General features: G+C 37.1%; 1 protein-coding gene across 1 annotated transcript in view; it reads right to left on the bottom strand.

The window, feature by feature from the left end:
* The window catches only part of LOC105881341 (contactin-associated protein-like 3), a 201,165-nt gene that overhangs the window by 43,717 nt on the left and 142,627 nt on the right, over positions 1-14,821 (bottom strand). The window contains exons 13-14 of the mRNA XM_020289234.2: positions 13,531-13,734; positions 3,648-3,804 (exon numbers count right to left, since the gene is read on the bottom strand). Coding sequence (XP_020144823.2) covers positions 3,648-3,804; positions 13,531-13,734 — 361 coding nt within the window. The remainder of the gene's footprint in view (positions 1-3,647; positions 3,805-13,530; positions 13,735-14,821) is intronic.

Genomic DNA, 14,821 nt, shown 5'->3' on the forward strand with positions numbered 1-14,821 from the left:
TTTCCATGAAGTACCTGCATTTCATTTCTTTGTGTGTCTTTGACTGGCACATGTACAAGCTTTTAAGAGCTGTATGCTATTGATTTATAACACATTACAATTAAGGATATAGTTTCTATCATGCTAATTCTCTAAAATTTGTTAAGATTCCACTCATCTGCAAACTGTTCTATACTTGCTTGAGAATGACATATATTGTATAATTGTATATGGCTGCAATATCAAGTTTGTTATAGTATTATAATATTCTTATCTGCTTCATTTATTGATTACCAAAAATGTTACATTAAATTATTCCACTATTTTGGGTAATTTGTCTCTTCCTTTTGCATATTAGTTAATTTTTTTCTTTATACATTTTAAACAATTTGATGATGCATACAAGTGTAGTTAGATCTTTCCAGTGAGTTAACCTCAGCACTAAATAGGGTCCAATTTTATCCTTAATAATGCTTTTTGTCTTTGTCTGATATACACAGCTATACCTGTTTATTTTTGGAGTTTGCATTTACCTGATAAATATCTTCCATTCTTTTACTTCCAACTTTACTGAGTGCTTGCTTATGTTTTATCTTTTGTACACAAGCTATAGTTTCTTTAAAAATTTAACACCATAAGGTCTGTCTGGCTTTTATTTATTTATTTATTTCATTTCAGAATATTAAAGGGGGACACTTTGGTTACATATATTGGCTTTTAAATGAATAAAGAGTTCATTCACATTTATTGTGATTATTTGTACATTTGAATATCTTTAAGTTATCTTATTTTATGCTTTTTATTTTTATTTATTTATTTAAAGGGCTCTGAAATAATTACATGAAAGTCCTATTTAAATTCTTAGAAGTAAAATAATATTACATTTATATTGGTAATCATTATAACTATCAAAATAATGTGAAGTTTTGAAAATAGTTGAATTATATGTCATATGCATATTTTAGAGAATATATATGTCTCTTTAAACATAGTCCACTATATGTTTATATTCATATATTGATTTGGAGTATAGTTTAATATTTTAAATTATTATAGTACCCTTTAAATATATTTATATCATAAACTTATGGAATATTATAATTAGTTATTTGATAGAAAATTCTTATTCTAACTGGGGTACTGTCTGATTATAAATTATTATTTTCATATAGCATGATTTAGAAAGACCTGCTGATTACAGGGACAACTTATGGAAAAATGGTGGCAGTTTATATTACCAGTACTACTGGTCACATTAATAGACACGCACATGAAGAGATAGCAAAATAGCTTTCAATTTACTTCCATTACTGAATAATATTCTGTCATTATAAACTTCTCACTATGAAAAACTTTCTAAGCACCTCAATAATTACTTAAGGAAAGACTTTGAATAAAAACTAGGATTAGGTTCTTATTTCTATATCCTAATCCATATTATTATAATTATAGATCTTTTCATCTTTACTTATAACTTTAATCATAAACTCCTTAGAATTTCATTTTTATAAAGTGATTGAAAAATTAATTTCATTTGAAAAATTAAAATTGAAATTGGAATTCCCCAGCCATCTCCCACATACACACACCCATATTTACAAAACATATTCTAAAGAGTTGGGACAGAATTGGAGAATTGTTATATTCTTACTGTTGAATAAGACCTGTCTACTAGAAGTTTCAAAGTAAATAAGCTTAAAAAGCAATGACTCCACAATCCCCACTTCTGAAATTAGGATTGGATTTAATTTTTCAATCTGTTTCCCTCTTAAACTTTCCTCTGAATGAAAAGCCCAGGTCTTCTCTCACACGAGTGCAGCCCTTTACTCTAATGAACTGAAGCTGACACAGCTAAGAGTGTCAGAAGACGTGACCCATATCAGTTTCTGTCCCCTGCCTCACTACTCAGTATGTAGGAAGGTCATTCAATCCAGTAATATCCTTCACACACATGTGGTGTGTTCCTCTAGTTACTGCCCCAAGCAAATGAGATATACAATAAAGTATGCACTTAATACTAATAGAATGTTCTATAACTTTTTTAAAAAAATAGATTTAACATTCTTCAAACCACAACATAAAGTCACCAGAATATATATAATTCTGGCTTTCTAGCAATGCCCTGCCAAATCTCTCCTGTCTGACCTATAAGGGAATGGGGGTGGGGACACACCAGTGAACCTTAGGTCTCCTAAGAGTCAGGAGTTAGACACAGGCAGGAGCCCCTCGTGGAATAGAAGGAAAGAAAACCTCTAGGATTGTTAGAGATGCCCTGCAAGAAGATTTGAATGGGCTGTTGGTCTCATTATGGAGCCCAAGGTTAACAAATATCATCACATTGCAATACTAGACACTTTATAGTGTACATCTAAACTTTTACAAGAGTATTTTAATTGGCAGAAGGTTATATAAGACCTGGGAATTACTGGTGGCCAAATGTAAAACTACAGGTCAGATTTTATTTCCTGTTACTCACTGCACTAAAATTGCATTCAATTTTTAAATGGGAAAAAGCTATCATGGGACTGTACATCAAAATATTGAAAACCATTGTCTCATAAATCTATATGATGATTTTGTAATTTTGAACTTGAGGAACCGTAAAAATAATCCCCATACATATTCTACTGACAACTCCCGTCTATTCAAGTACGTTTTTCAAATTCAATAATATTTTTTAAAGTGATTCGAAATAGCCTTTATTTATGCCTACTAAGTAAAGGGACTACCATGCAGTCCAAATGGTAAACTCAATTTTTACTGTAGGAATCAAATTACTGCTTAGATTATTTTATAGCCAAATCAACTATATTGACACCTGATTGACCATTAAGATTTTTTTTTAAAGAATGTATTCTACATAGTCTAGTTGTTTTATGACAATGTTTTTGAGTTGCCAACATGAATCCAGAAATGTAAAACATTTCACATTACAAATAAAAAACAAGACCAATACACATTCCAAAAATAACCTCAAAAACAACTTCTATAAAAAGAAGCATGCAATCTACTTGAGAAAACTCTTGCCTTCAAAAGAAAGCTTAAAGTAAAATTTTCAAATCCTTGAAATTCTATGTGTTAGTTTTTTCAAAGTGTGTTCTATAGAACGTTTGGTTCTTAAGGCTTTGGTATTGCACTAACAAAGAGTTAAGTGAGTGTAGGAGATTGTTGATTCCACAAAATAAACACAGTCCTTTTATGCAGGACCTCTCAGAGTTCTAAGGTATTAATGTTTACTGTGAATTTCTAAAAGAATGATAGAACATGCAGCATTATATCCCAAATCTACTATGATAAAGATTTGGAGGAATTCACCTTTGAGTTGCTGCTATGAGTAAACTATGTGAATACTTGATAGATTAATCAAATTAAACTTCCAAAAGACTGCTATTTGATTTCCAGTTAGTGGAAAACTTACCAGGTGTTTCTATTTTAGAAAAAAATAAAATGTCAATTATATAGTATTCACAGTGATACAGTAAGTCTTTGGTCACAAAATTTAATATTTAGATTAATTGATCATATTTCAGCAAAACATATTTGTAACTTGCTTGAACATACTTTAATCTAGTTACCTTTTTGTACCAGCTTGTCTGATATTTAATTAACTATACATAATTAAGGAATAAAAACTAAATTTTTGTGCAGGGAAATCATGTGGGAATCACCATTCATTCCGGCCAGCATCACAGTTGCAGTAATACCGAGAATCAATGCAGTTCCCTTCTAATCCACAAGTACACTTTTGAGCACCAGGCAGAGAACGTCCCCAGTAAGTGTGTGTTTCATTGGTTCTTCCAACCCACCAGCTCAGGGGGGTTCCATCTGAAAGACAAGTATGAGAAAGATGATATCTACTTTGCCCCCCACTATCACCACCCCAATACAGTTCCCTTTACTCCCAGGTTTAAGTACACATGTGCATGTATGTGTGAGAAAGAGAGAGAGAGAGGGAGAGAGAGAGAGAGGGAATGAGAACACACTTCAGAAGTTGCATTTCACCTCCACAACAAAGATCTTTCTTTAAGCATTCTAATCAACCTTTTTCCTCCAATATTTCAAAATATGGGCTTAAATGATGCCCATCTATTTTTCTTATATTAGAAAATGAATCCCTAACTTTTTTGTATATGATGTTACATACTCTCCATAGAAATAACATTCAAACAAAATTGCCATCAAAACAAAAGCCAGAATAATTCATACACCAAAGACAAAATTTGTTTGAGATGATCAAATACTTATGGAGAAAGTTTAATGTTATAAAAAGACACTGATTTATCTCATGACATCTTTTTGCTAAGAACAGTAGCTGTATGTCTAATATGGCACTCCCTGTCAGGACTTACAAATTTTTGGAGGAAAGTGTTTTCATTGCATTGAATGGCCTGACTCGATTTGGAGGCTAAAGAAATGACACTGATAAGTCTTCTTCATGCTTAGGGTGAATCATAAGTTCAGAAACAAAGTGATCCTGGGTCAACTACAGCTCTGATTAGTGCAGATGTTTAGAAACCATCTCGTCCTCAGCACGAGCAATGATTAAATGATACAGCCAGACACTGACTTAGTTCTACAGAAATGTATATTAGGATAAGAGTACACCTCCCAGTGAAATTAGGATAATTTAAAAAGGTGTGTAGGCCGTCCATCTTAAAAAGAGGAAGGGAGTGGGAGGAGACAAATTGCAGTCATCATGGCATTAGGGCAAGAGGAAAATGGAAGAGGATTAACTCAATCAATTTCTCAAATGTGCTTGACCATTTTGTGCTTTTTTAAAAATTCATTGGTTGTTAACATTGGGCCCTGAATTGGTACCTGGAAGTCATGCCAGTTTCCTTCTTACCGTTTACTACGACTCAATTATGATTCATTCATAGATAAGACTTCTATATTCATTACCACCACTGCCCACTACCCACCACCCATTACCACCCACCCACATACTCTCCATAAAAAGAGAAAAAAAAAAATTCTGGAAAGTTTACAAAGGAATCAATATCAATAATCTTTTAAAAATATATGAAAGTTTGATACCGGGAAGTGAAAGATACTTTAAAAATAATATATTTTTTATACTACTACTTTAAAAATTACTTCACCAATAAACTTTCATAGATTAAAGAGCAAAAAACTTTATATCCTAATACACAAGTGTAAGTTTATGCCTAAATCTCCCATATTCCCTATAAAGTAGTAAAAAAACCATTTTTTAGTAATAGTAAATATCTTTGGATCTGATGAAATGTTTTTAAAGTGGACTAAAGAATTTAGAGAACTATCAAAAAAGACTTAACAGAGAACTTCTGGACTGATGAGGAACATATAGACTTATCTGTCCCTGCTTCTCCCCACTAAGTATGATTATAAAACCTGGAAATAATACAAAAGACAACCAAATGGGAGTCCAAAAAATGGAAAGAAGAAGGTTAACTAGTTAGGACCCCAGGCCTGGAGGAAAATTATAGCGGTTTACACAGCATCTTACAACTCCCCATGCAACAGAAGAATACACACATCTGATGTGTTCTGAACCCCAAACTAGCAACATAAGGTGGCCCAGAGAAGATCAGTCCTCCCTCCCATGGCAAAGGGGCTAAGTGGAAATGAAGCTGACAGTAAGTAGCCAGGGAAATGCTCTCCTTCTCCAGGGCCTGAGATTTCCTACCCTCACTTAAAGACCCTGAAAGGCTGGGAGGCATCAGCATGGGTTTCTATAACAACAAATGCCTGACCTGGGAAGCAGTCTCTACCTCTCAGATGCAGGGTGGAACCTACCATGACAATCACAGCCATGGAACACCCTTCATGCCAGTGGGCCTGAGCTGCCCTTCCCCCACATAGAGGCACCACACATCCCAGCCTAGGGAAGCTCCTTCTATCCCCCCAAGCAGCACTGGCAGGGAGCAGTAGGAATCCAAGCAGCACAGATAAACCAAACTGATCAAAACAGCCCAACAAAAGCTCTGAAAATTAGATTGTCATTGAAACCACAGCCTATAAAAATAGGCTAAAACCTACACACTAAACCTAATGAGGGTGACTATATGCTAAAATAAAAATGTAAATAACACCAGAATCTCCTCAATTGCCAAAAGAACTACCTCAGACACAATCACTGGGAAAATCACTTGCCATGCCAAACCAGAAATCGTAACTTTCCGGAAAGAGACAATCAACTGACACCAACACCAAGGATGAATCCAAATTATCTGGCAAAGATTTTAAAAGCAATGATCATAAAAAAAAAAAAAAAAAAAGTGATTCCACAAGCAACTACAAATTATCTTGAAACATATGAAAAGAAAAACTCAGTAAAGAAATAGAAGTTATTAAAAAATTAAATGTAAATTATAATACTGAAAAAATAACTTTTAATAAACTAACTGAAGGGGGTCAGGAATAGAGTGCAAAAGACAGGATAGAATCAGCAATCTTGAGGACAGTTCAATAGATTTTACTCAACCTAACCAACAAAGAGAAATATACTGAATATAAAAAGGACAGAGCCTCAGGGACCAACGGAATAATAACAAAAGGTCCAACATTTGTATCACCTTAATCCCAAAAATAGTGAAGAAGAAAGTGGGGCTGAAAGAGTATTTGAAAAAATATTGGCTGCAAACTTCCCAAATGTGGTGAAAGACATAAATCCACAGATTCAAGAAGTTGAGCACATAGAAAAAGGAATAGGCTGGGCGTGGTGGCTCACACCTGTAATCCTAGCACTCTGGGAGGCCAAGGCAGGTGGATCCTTTGAGCTCAGGAGTTGGAGACCAGCCTGAGCAAGAGTGAGACCCTGTCTCTACTAACAACAACAACAACAACAAAAACAAAAACAGAAAGAAATTAGCTGGACAACTAAAAATATATACATAAAAAATTAGCCGGGCATGGTGGCACATGTCTGTGGTCTCCGCTACTCTGGAGGCTGAGGCAGTAGGATTGCTTGAGCCCAGGAATCTGAGGTTGCTGTGAGCTAGGCTGATGCCATGGCACTCTAACCTGGGCAACAGAGTGAGACTCTGTCTCAAAAAACCAAAACAAAACAAAAAGCTGACACCAAAGGGACTAGTTTACTACAGTATAAAGAGCCTGGGGGAAAGGAAATTCCCAGCAGCAGCCCCTCTAGCTTCCTTCTCACCCAGGGTAAGGGGCAGGAGGCCGAGAAGCACTGTGAAGGTCACATCCTAGAAAAACAGACTCACAAAAAGACTGACCTAATCACAGGAGTGCAGAATGCTTCGCCTCTCCCCGAACCTTACCACCACATCAAAAGGTTGCCTGCAGAATAACGGGATTATAGGGGAAAGAACTGTAAGCTGCAGACCTACTTAAGGTGGAGTCTATAGGGAAAACTCAAAACAAGGGAAAGAGAAAAAATATCCCAGAGTAAATTAGCCTCTGACACCACAGTTATACAATGAGTAAACACTGCCAGAGAAACGTAAAACCTCACAATAAAGGCCTACTTACCTCAGATCCTTTTGCCAATACAACATGTCCAGCTTATAACAGGAAATTTCAAGGCATGCTAAAGGAAAATAGCACAGTCTGAAGTGACAAAGCAAGCATCATACACATACTCAGATGTGACAGAGGTTTTGAAATTATGAGATTTAGGAACTTAAAATAATAATGATCAATATGTTAAGGGCTCTAAGTTTAAAAAGTGGACATCACGAAAGAACAGATAAGTATATAAACAGAGAGAGGGAATCTCCAAGGAAGAATCAAAATGAAATGCTAGAAATTAAAAAAATACAGTCACAGAAATGTATAATGCCTTGGATGGGCTCATTGGTAAACTGGACCAGGCTAAGGAAAGAGTCAGCGAGCTTCGAGATAAGTCAATAGAAACCTCCCATTAAAAAACAAAGAATAAACAATGAAAAAACAAAACAGAATATCCAAGATCTATAAGACAATTTCAAAAGGTGTAACATAATGGGAATACTGGAAGAGTAGGAAGACAGAGAGGAACAGAAGAAATATTCAAAATAATTATGGCTGAGAATTTTTTAAATTTAGTAACAGACACCAAACCACTGATCCAGGAATCTCAGAGAACATCAAGCAGAATAATCTACATGTAGGCAAATCTACACATAGGCAAATCATATTTACAATACAGAAAATCAAAGACTAAGAGAAAATCTTGAAAGAAACCAGAGTAAAATAAAACCTTACCTACAGAGGAATAAGGATAAGAATTATGGCAGATTTCTTTTAAGAACCCACCCAAGCAAGAGATTGGAATGAAACATTTAACGTGTTGAGAAAAAACAAACACTAACCTAGAATTCTATATCCAGTATAATTATCCAAAGTAGTCAAGTAGAAATAAAGACTTTTTCAGATACACAAAAAGTGAGGGAATTTGTCACCAGGAGACTTGCCTTGCAAGCCATGTTAAAAGAAGATCCTCAGAGAGAAGAAAAATGAGATAGATCAGAGGTACATAAAGAAAGGAGAACATCAGAGAAGGAATAAATGAAGGTAAAATAACATCTTTTGTCTTTTTCTTAATTGATATACAAGCAATAGTTCAACAATGTATTGGGTGATTGTAGTTTATGGGTAAGTGAAATGAATGATAGCAATGTAATAAGGAATCAGACAGAAGAATTGAAAACACTTTGTTATAAAGTACTTGTACTATCAATGAAGTGGAACAGTGTTATTTGAAAGTAAATTAGTTATGATATTTGTTTTAAAGTCAAGGGTAACCACTAAAACAATTAAAAAGAAGTATAATTGATATGCTGGAAGAATAGAGAAAATGGAATCATACAAAATATTCAATTACAACTAGAAAAAAAGAGAGAGATGAATTAAAAAAAAGAAAAGTAAAAAGAAAATAAAGGGCAACAACTAAAAAAGTTACAATATGGTAAATATTACTCCAAGAATCAATAATCATTTTAAGTGTGAATGGTCTAAATATACCAATTAAAAGACAGAGACTGTCAGAGTGGACAAAAAACAAGATCCAACTATATGTTGTCTATGAAAATCCTCTTTAAATATAAAATAACAGATTTAAAATAAATGGATGTAGGAAACTGTATCATGCTAACACTAGTCAAAATAAAGCCAGAGTATCTATATTAATTTCAGATGAAACTGACTTCAGAGCAAGGAAATTATCAGGGATGAATAAGGGTGTTACACAATGATAAAGAGGTACATTCTCCAAGAAAATATAATAATATTTAATTAATGTGTATATACTTAACAACAGAAGAGTCAAACTATGTGAGGTTGAAACTGATGGAACTTCAAGGACAAAGAGACAAATCCACTATTAACACTGGAGAATTCAACACCCCTCCATCAGTAACTGACAGATCCAGGAGGCAGAAAATCATTAAGGATTGATTTGAACTGAACAGCATCATCAATCAACTGGATCTAATTCATATTTATAGAATACTTCATTCAACCACCACAGAATATATATTCATTCCAAATACAAATACACATTTCACTAAGCTAGATCACATTCTAGGCCATAAAACACTTTAACAAATTTAAAAGAATAGAAATCATTTGTAGAACATAGAAATAGACACACAGAAATATGTCCAACTGGTGTTTGACAATGTTGAAAATACAGTTCAACGTAGGAAGGATAGCCTTTTCAACAAAGGGTTCTAGAGCAACTGGACACTCTTAGGCAAAAAACCAAAACAGAAACAGAGAGAGAGAGTATATATGCACCTGAGCGCCTTGACCTAACTCTCACACCTTACACAAAAAGTATCCCAAAATGAGGCATGGAATTAAAAGTAACATGTAAAACTGTAAAACTTTTAGAAAAATATTGAAAGTCTTTGGGACTTAGGGGTAGGCAAAGAATTTTTAGAATTCACATCAAATGCACAATCCATAAAAGGAAAAAATTATATAAATTGGACCTCATCAAAATTAAAAGTTTTGCTCTACAAAACACCCAGCTAAAAGACAAACAGACAAGCTACAGAGTGGGAAAAAATATTTGCAAATAACATATTCATAAAAGGACCAGTATCTAGAATATACAAAGAACTGAAATCTCAAAATAAAGTAACAAAATAAACAAATAAACCAATCCAATTAGAAAATGGAAAAAAAAGGCACAGAAATTTCACTGAAAAGGATATACAGATGGCAAGTAAGTACATGGAAAGATATTCAGTACTATTAGACATCATGGAAATGCAAATTAAAACCACAATGAAGATATTACTATACACCTATCAGAATAGGTAAAATAAAAATTGGTAGCAACACTAAGTGTTGATGTGGATGTGAAGGAAATAAAATCCTTATACAATTTTGATGGGAATAGTACAGCCACTCTAGAAAACAGTTTAGCAAGTTTTTATAAAAATAAATATACAATTACCATATGACCCAGCAATTGCACTTTTGAACATTTGTCCCACAGAAACGAAAACTTAGGTTCACACAAAACCTGTACATGAATGTTCATAAAAGCTTTATTTGTAATAGCCCCAAAATGTAAACAACCAGATGCCCTTCGGTGGGTGAATGGGTGACTGTGGTACACCCATACCACTGGTTACTACTCACCAACAAAAAAACGAATTATTGATACACACAACAATGTAAATACATCTAGAGAGGATTATGCTGAGTGGAAAAACTCAATTGCAAAAGGGTACTTATTGCATGATTCCACTGACATAACATTTTTGGAATTAAAAAAACCCGTAGAAATGGAGAATAGATTAGTGGTTGCTAGGGCTTACACCCTGGTGGGTGGGAGGGGCAGCAGGTGCGGTTATTAAGGAGCAATATGAGGGATTCTCATACTGACGGAAACATTATGAATCTTGACTGCATCAATGTCAGTATTCTGGTTGTGATAGTGAACTACAGTTTTGCAAGATGTTATCATTATAGGGAACTGGAGTAAAGGGTACTCAGTTCTCTCTATTATTTCTCACAAGTATATGTGAATCCACAATTATCTCAAAAAAAAAGAAGTAAAACAAAATAAGAAAATATATAAATATTATATATTTAAAATATTTAAATATTATATATTTAAAATATATAAAGAAGAAATATATTCTCTTTTTCAAAAGATAAGAAATAGGGGAATTATCAATGACTGGAGTAGAATATTCAATTTCTTTGATTATTTCAGGCCCTAGCCCAAGAGTTTCCAAAAGATCACCTGGGGATCTTTTAAACTAAACTTCCAAAGCTCAGGCTACATCCCAGACAAATTAAATCACAATTTCTAGGTACAAGACACAGGCATGGGGAGTGTTTGTATATGGAGCCTGTAGAAAAGGGACACTACTTTGTTCCTAAAGTAGTTTTACAAACTCATATTTGTTCACTTTCAATAATCTATTCTTCGAATTAAAAATTCGATTTTGTTGTTTTACAATAATCCTTATATCTAGAAATAAATCCAAATAGGTAATAGCTAGCAAATGCATGCATTAAATCCTAGTCCTCGGGGAGGGTTTCCCTGCTGCCCTGTGCAGTGTCCAGCCTGTGGGGCGTCCACAAGGGTGCTTTCCTACCGGCTCACTGGGTGATGTGGTTTTCCGGTTCCATTAGAGGTTCACTCCCATGTGACTTGCTCAGTTTCTTCACCTAGCCTGTCATTGCCTAGTTAACTAATCTAAAGTGTTTTGTTACATAGTCTTGGTTTAGATTGCTGTAATTATCTTTCTTACTGATTAAGGTTCAACAGCAATATAATTAAATTTTGTAATACCATAAATATAAAAAAACTAGACAGCTAGGGATGGGAATTTCTTACTTCCTGAACTTTCTTTAGGTTATCATCTCATTTATGTAAGAAACCCTATGAGATCAGAACTATTGGGTCCATTTCACTTGAGAGGAAAGTGAGTCTTAGAAAGAGTAAGCAATGAGCTAAATTTCCACGCTGCTAAGTGACAGACTTGGAATGTGAACTTCAGATTTGGAAATGGAAAAAATCCTTTGCTTTTTCTACTAGGCTGCAGTGGCTGACAGGCATCCAAAGAAGGGACAGATCACTCTGAGAAGGGACTCCAGTAGGGACCGCCCAGGTCTTGCACAATGGGTAAGATTTAAGAGAGTGACAGGCAGCGAGGAGACCATCCAGGTGGAGGAAGTGGTAGAAAACGTCTGGCCTGGGGAAGAACATGGTCTGGTGTATTCCAGGGACCAATTGGCCAGGAGAGGTGCAGATTAGGGAAGACAGTACAGGCGTGGGCCAGGCCACCTCCAGATGAGACTCACACACCACTTTTCAACGTAATGAAAGATTGTGGATTGAAAATTTAACCGTGAAATTTAAGAGTGGCTTCCATAAGCCAGGCATGGTGGCTTACACCTGTGATTCTAGCACTCTGGGAGGCCAAGGTGGGAGAATCATTTTAGGTCAGGAGTTCAAGACCATCCTGAACCCTGAGCAAAAGTGAGATCTGTGTCTACTAAAAATAGAAAAAGTTAGCAGGACGTGATGTCACATGCCTGTAGTCCCCTACTGGGGAAGCTGAGGCAGTAGATCGCTTGCACTCAGGAGTTTGAGGTTGCTGTGAGCTAAGCTAACGTCATGGTACTCTAGCCTGGGCAACAGAGAGAGAGGCTCTGTCTCAAAAAGAAAAAAAAGTGGCTTCCTTATGCTACTAACATATACTACTTTTGATTGTTAAATTTTAAAAAATGAAAGGCAAACTTCAGTATTTAACTATCATTAACAATAAAGTATTTGCAGTAAACCATATGGCACCTGTGTTGGGGACAGTGGGGAGTTCTGTAGCAGACTGTGGGGATTCTTGGAAAGAGGAAGAAAAAAACGTGCCTTTGACTTAAGAGAAGAGGGTTATGATGCAAACAGAGCTTCCTAAGGGTTATTTGCATTTATGAAGATAAAGATATACGTTGGATAATTTGGGAAAAATGGGAGACCAGCTGAAAAAATCTTGTCATGACTTCCGTAAATATTTCATGCTCGACCAAAGTGGGGGTGGCAGGTCTGGTGAATAAACAGTGGCATCCGTAGATTTAGAAGTAGGCTATGAGAAGAGCAAGGAGGACGCGTTACTGGCTCCCGCTGGTCTTCGGAAAACAACTGGGTTAGCCACCACGTCCTAGTTGCCAACAGAAAGCTAAGTCATAATGTTATTAGCAAAATTCCCCTTGAATAAAAACCACAAGAACACGCCACTAGTCCTGCACGTGAATGCTGAACGTCCACCAACTGTCAGGAGAGCGCTAATGACTGCTCTGTGATCCCGAAGGGGCGGGAGAACGGCCGGGCCTCGAACTGCGCGCCACGCGGACGACCTCGGCCTTCCCTCCCGGCCTTCCCTCCGGCCTTCCCTCCCGGCCTTCCCTCCGGCCTTCCCTCCCGGCCTTCCCTCCGGCCTCCCCTCCGGCCTCCCCTCCGGCCTTCCCTCCCGGCCTTCCCTCCGGCCTTCCCTCCCGGCCTTCCCTCCCGGCCTTCCCTCCCGGCCTTCCCTCCCGGCCTTCCCTCCGGCCTCCCTCCCGGCCTTCCCTCCCGGCTCCCCCGCGCCCGCGCGCCGCCCTTACCTGGCGCGTCGGGGAGCCGCGGCGTCCCGCAGCGCAGAGCCAGCCGCTGCTCGCAGCGCTCGGCCGGGCCCACGGCGGCCCGCAGCTGCCCCGCGCCCGCCGCGTACGCGAAGGAGGCCGCAGAGCGCGGGCGCCCTCGGGCCGCGCCTCGCACCGCCACCGCGTCCGGGCCGCTGTGCCGCACCACCGTCCACGCCGCGTCCGCTGCAGAAGCCGGGCAAACAGGGCGCGTCACCGGGCTGGAGGCCAGCGGGAGTGCGCAGAGCAGAACGGTCTTTTATTTGAATAACTTTTTAATTGCAGTTTATATCATTCATGTTTGCAGCGATTTTGAGGGTTGGATTTGTGTAACGATGGACTTAGCCAGACCTCGGCCTCTGACAGACAGTATGTTGGGAGAACTGATGTTCAGACTTTTGGGACATCACGTCTAAAAGCATATAATGCGAGCGATGACTTCCTAGTTCTCAAAACTGTTTTTTTACGTCTACGCAAGCATGAGGGCAAACTGTGATTGCCTGTACATTTTTTAAAAATTATCTGTATTTTCCTCATCTGTATGTGCATCTATTTCTCTCATTAGCAAATAAATTTATAAAAGACACATTTTGGTATGATGTGAGCCACATGCTGGCGGAATATAATAAGAATCAGCTCTATTCTATAAAATTGTTTAATTGTGTCAGCTTCTCAATCAAGCACTGCAGAGTCCCGGCCTTGAGCATCTCACTGACGTATTCCAGGTGGTAGCGCCCACATCTGCCTGCTGACATAATTTCTGATGTACTTCTGTCACTTTGAGTAATCCTAATTGTTTTGATAAAATAAAAATAAACAACTTCACAATCTCATAAGTGAAGAAACACACCTTGGGTTCTTTGAAGTCTCCAAAGTGATTCAGGCAGTGTAAAGCATCACCAACTGCACAAATACCTGCAGTATTATGCAGCAGTCAGTGGAAGAGAAGCTGACTTCAAGTCATCTTGATTCTACTACATTGGTGCTATCTGGTCCTTTAACCTCTAAAAAGATATATTTAGTACAATGGACATTTCCTATAGGATTTTTCCTACCTGGAGAGACTGGGTAACATTCTCATGGAGATTTTTATAAGAATTAAAAGTCAAGACAATGCAATAGGTTTCACACTGAGAAATCACCCTCCCACCCTTTCACATATCAAGATTTTTAATGGCTTGGTTGCTAAATGTGCATGAGACAAATTTGACAGCCTTACTGTGCTTACACACTCCTAACATAGCAAGAATACAACAAAAAACAGAAATCCAAG

This window comes from Microcebus murinus, chromosome 12 (genome assembly GCF_040939455.1).
Source record: "Microcebus murinus isolate Inina chromosome 12, M.murinus_Inina_mat1.0, whole genome shotgun sequence".
Lineage (NCBI taxonomy): Eukaryota > Metazoa > Chordata > Mammalia > Primates > Cheirogaleidae > Microcebus > Microcebus murinus.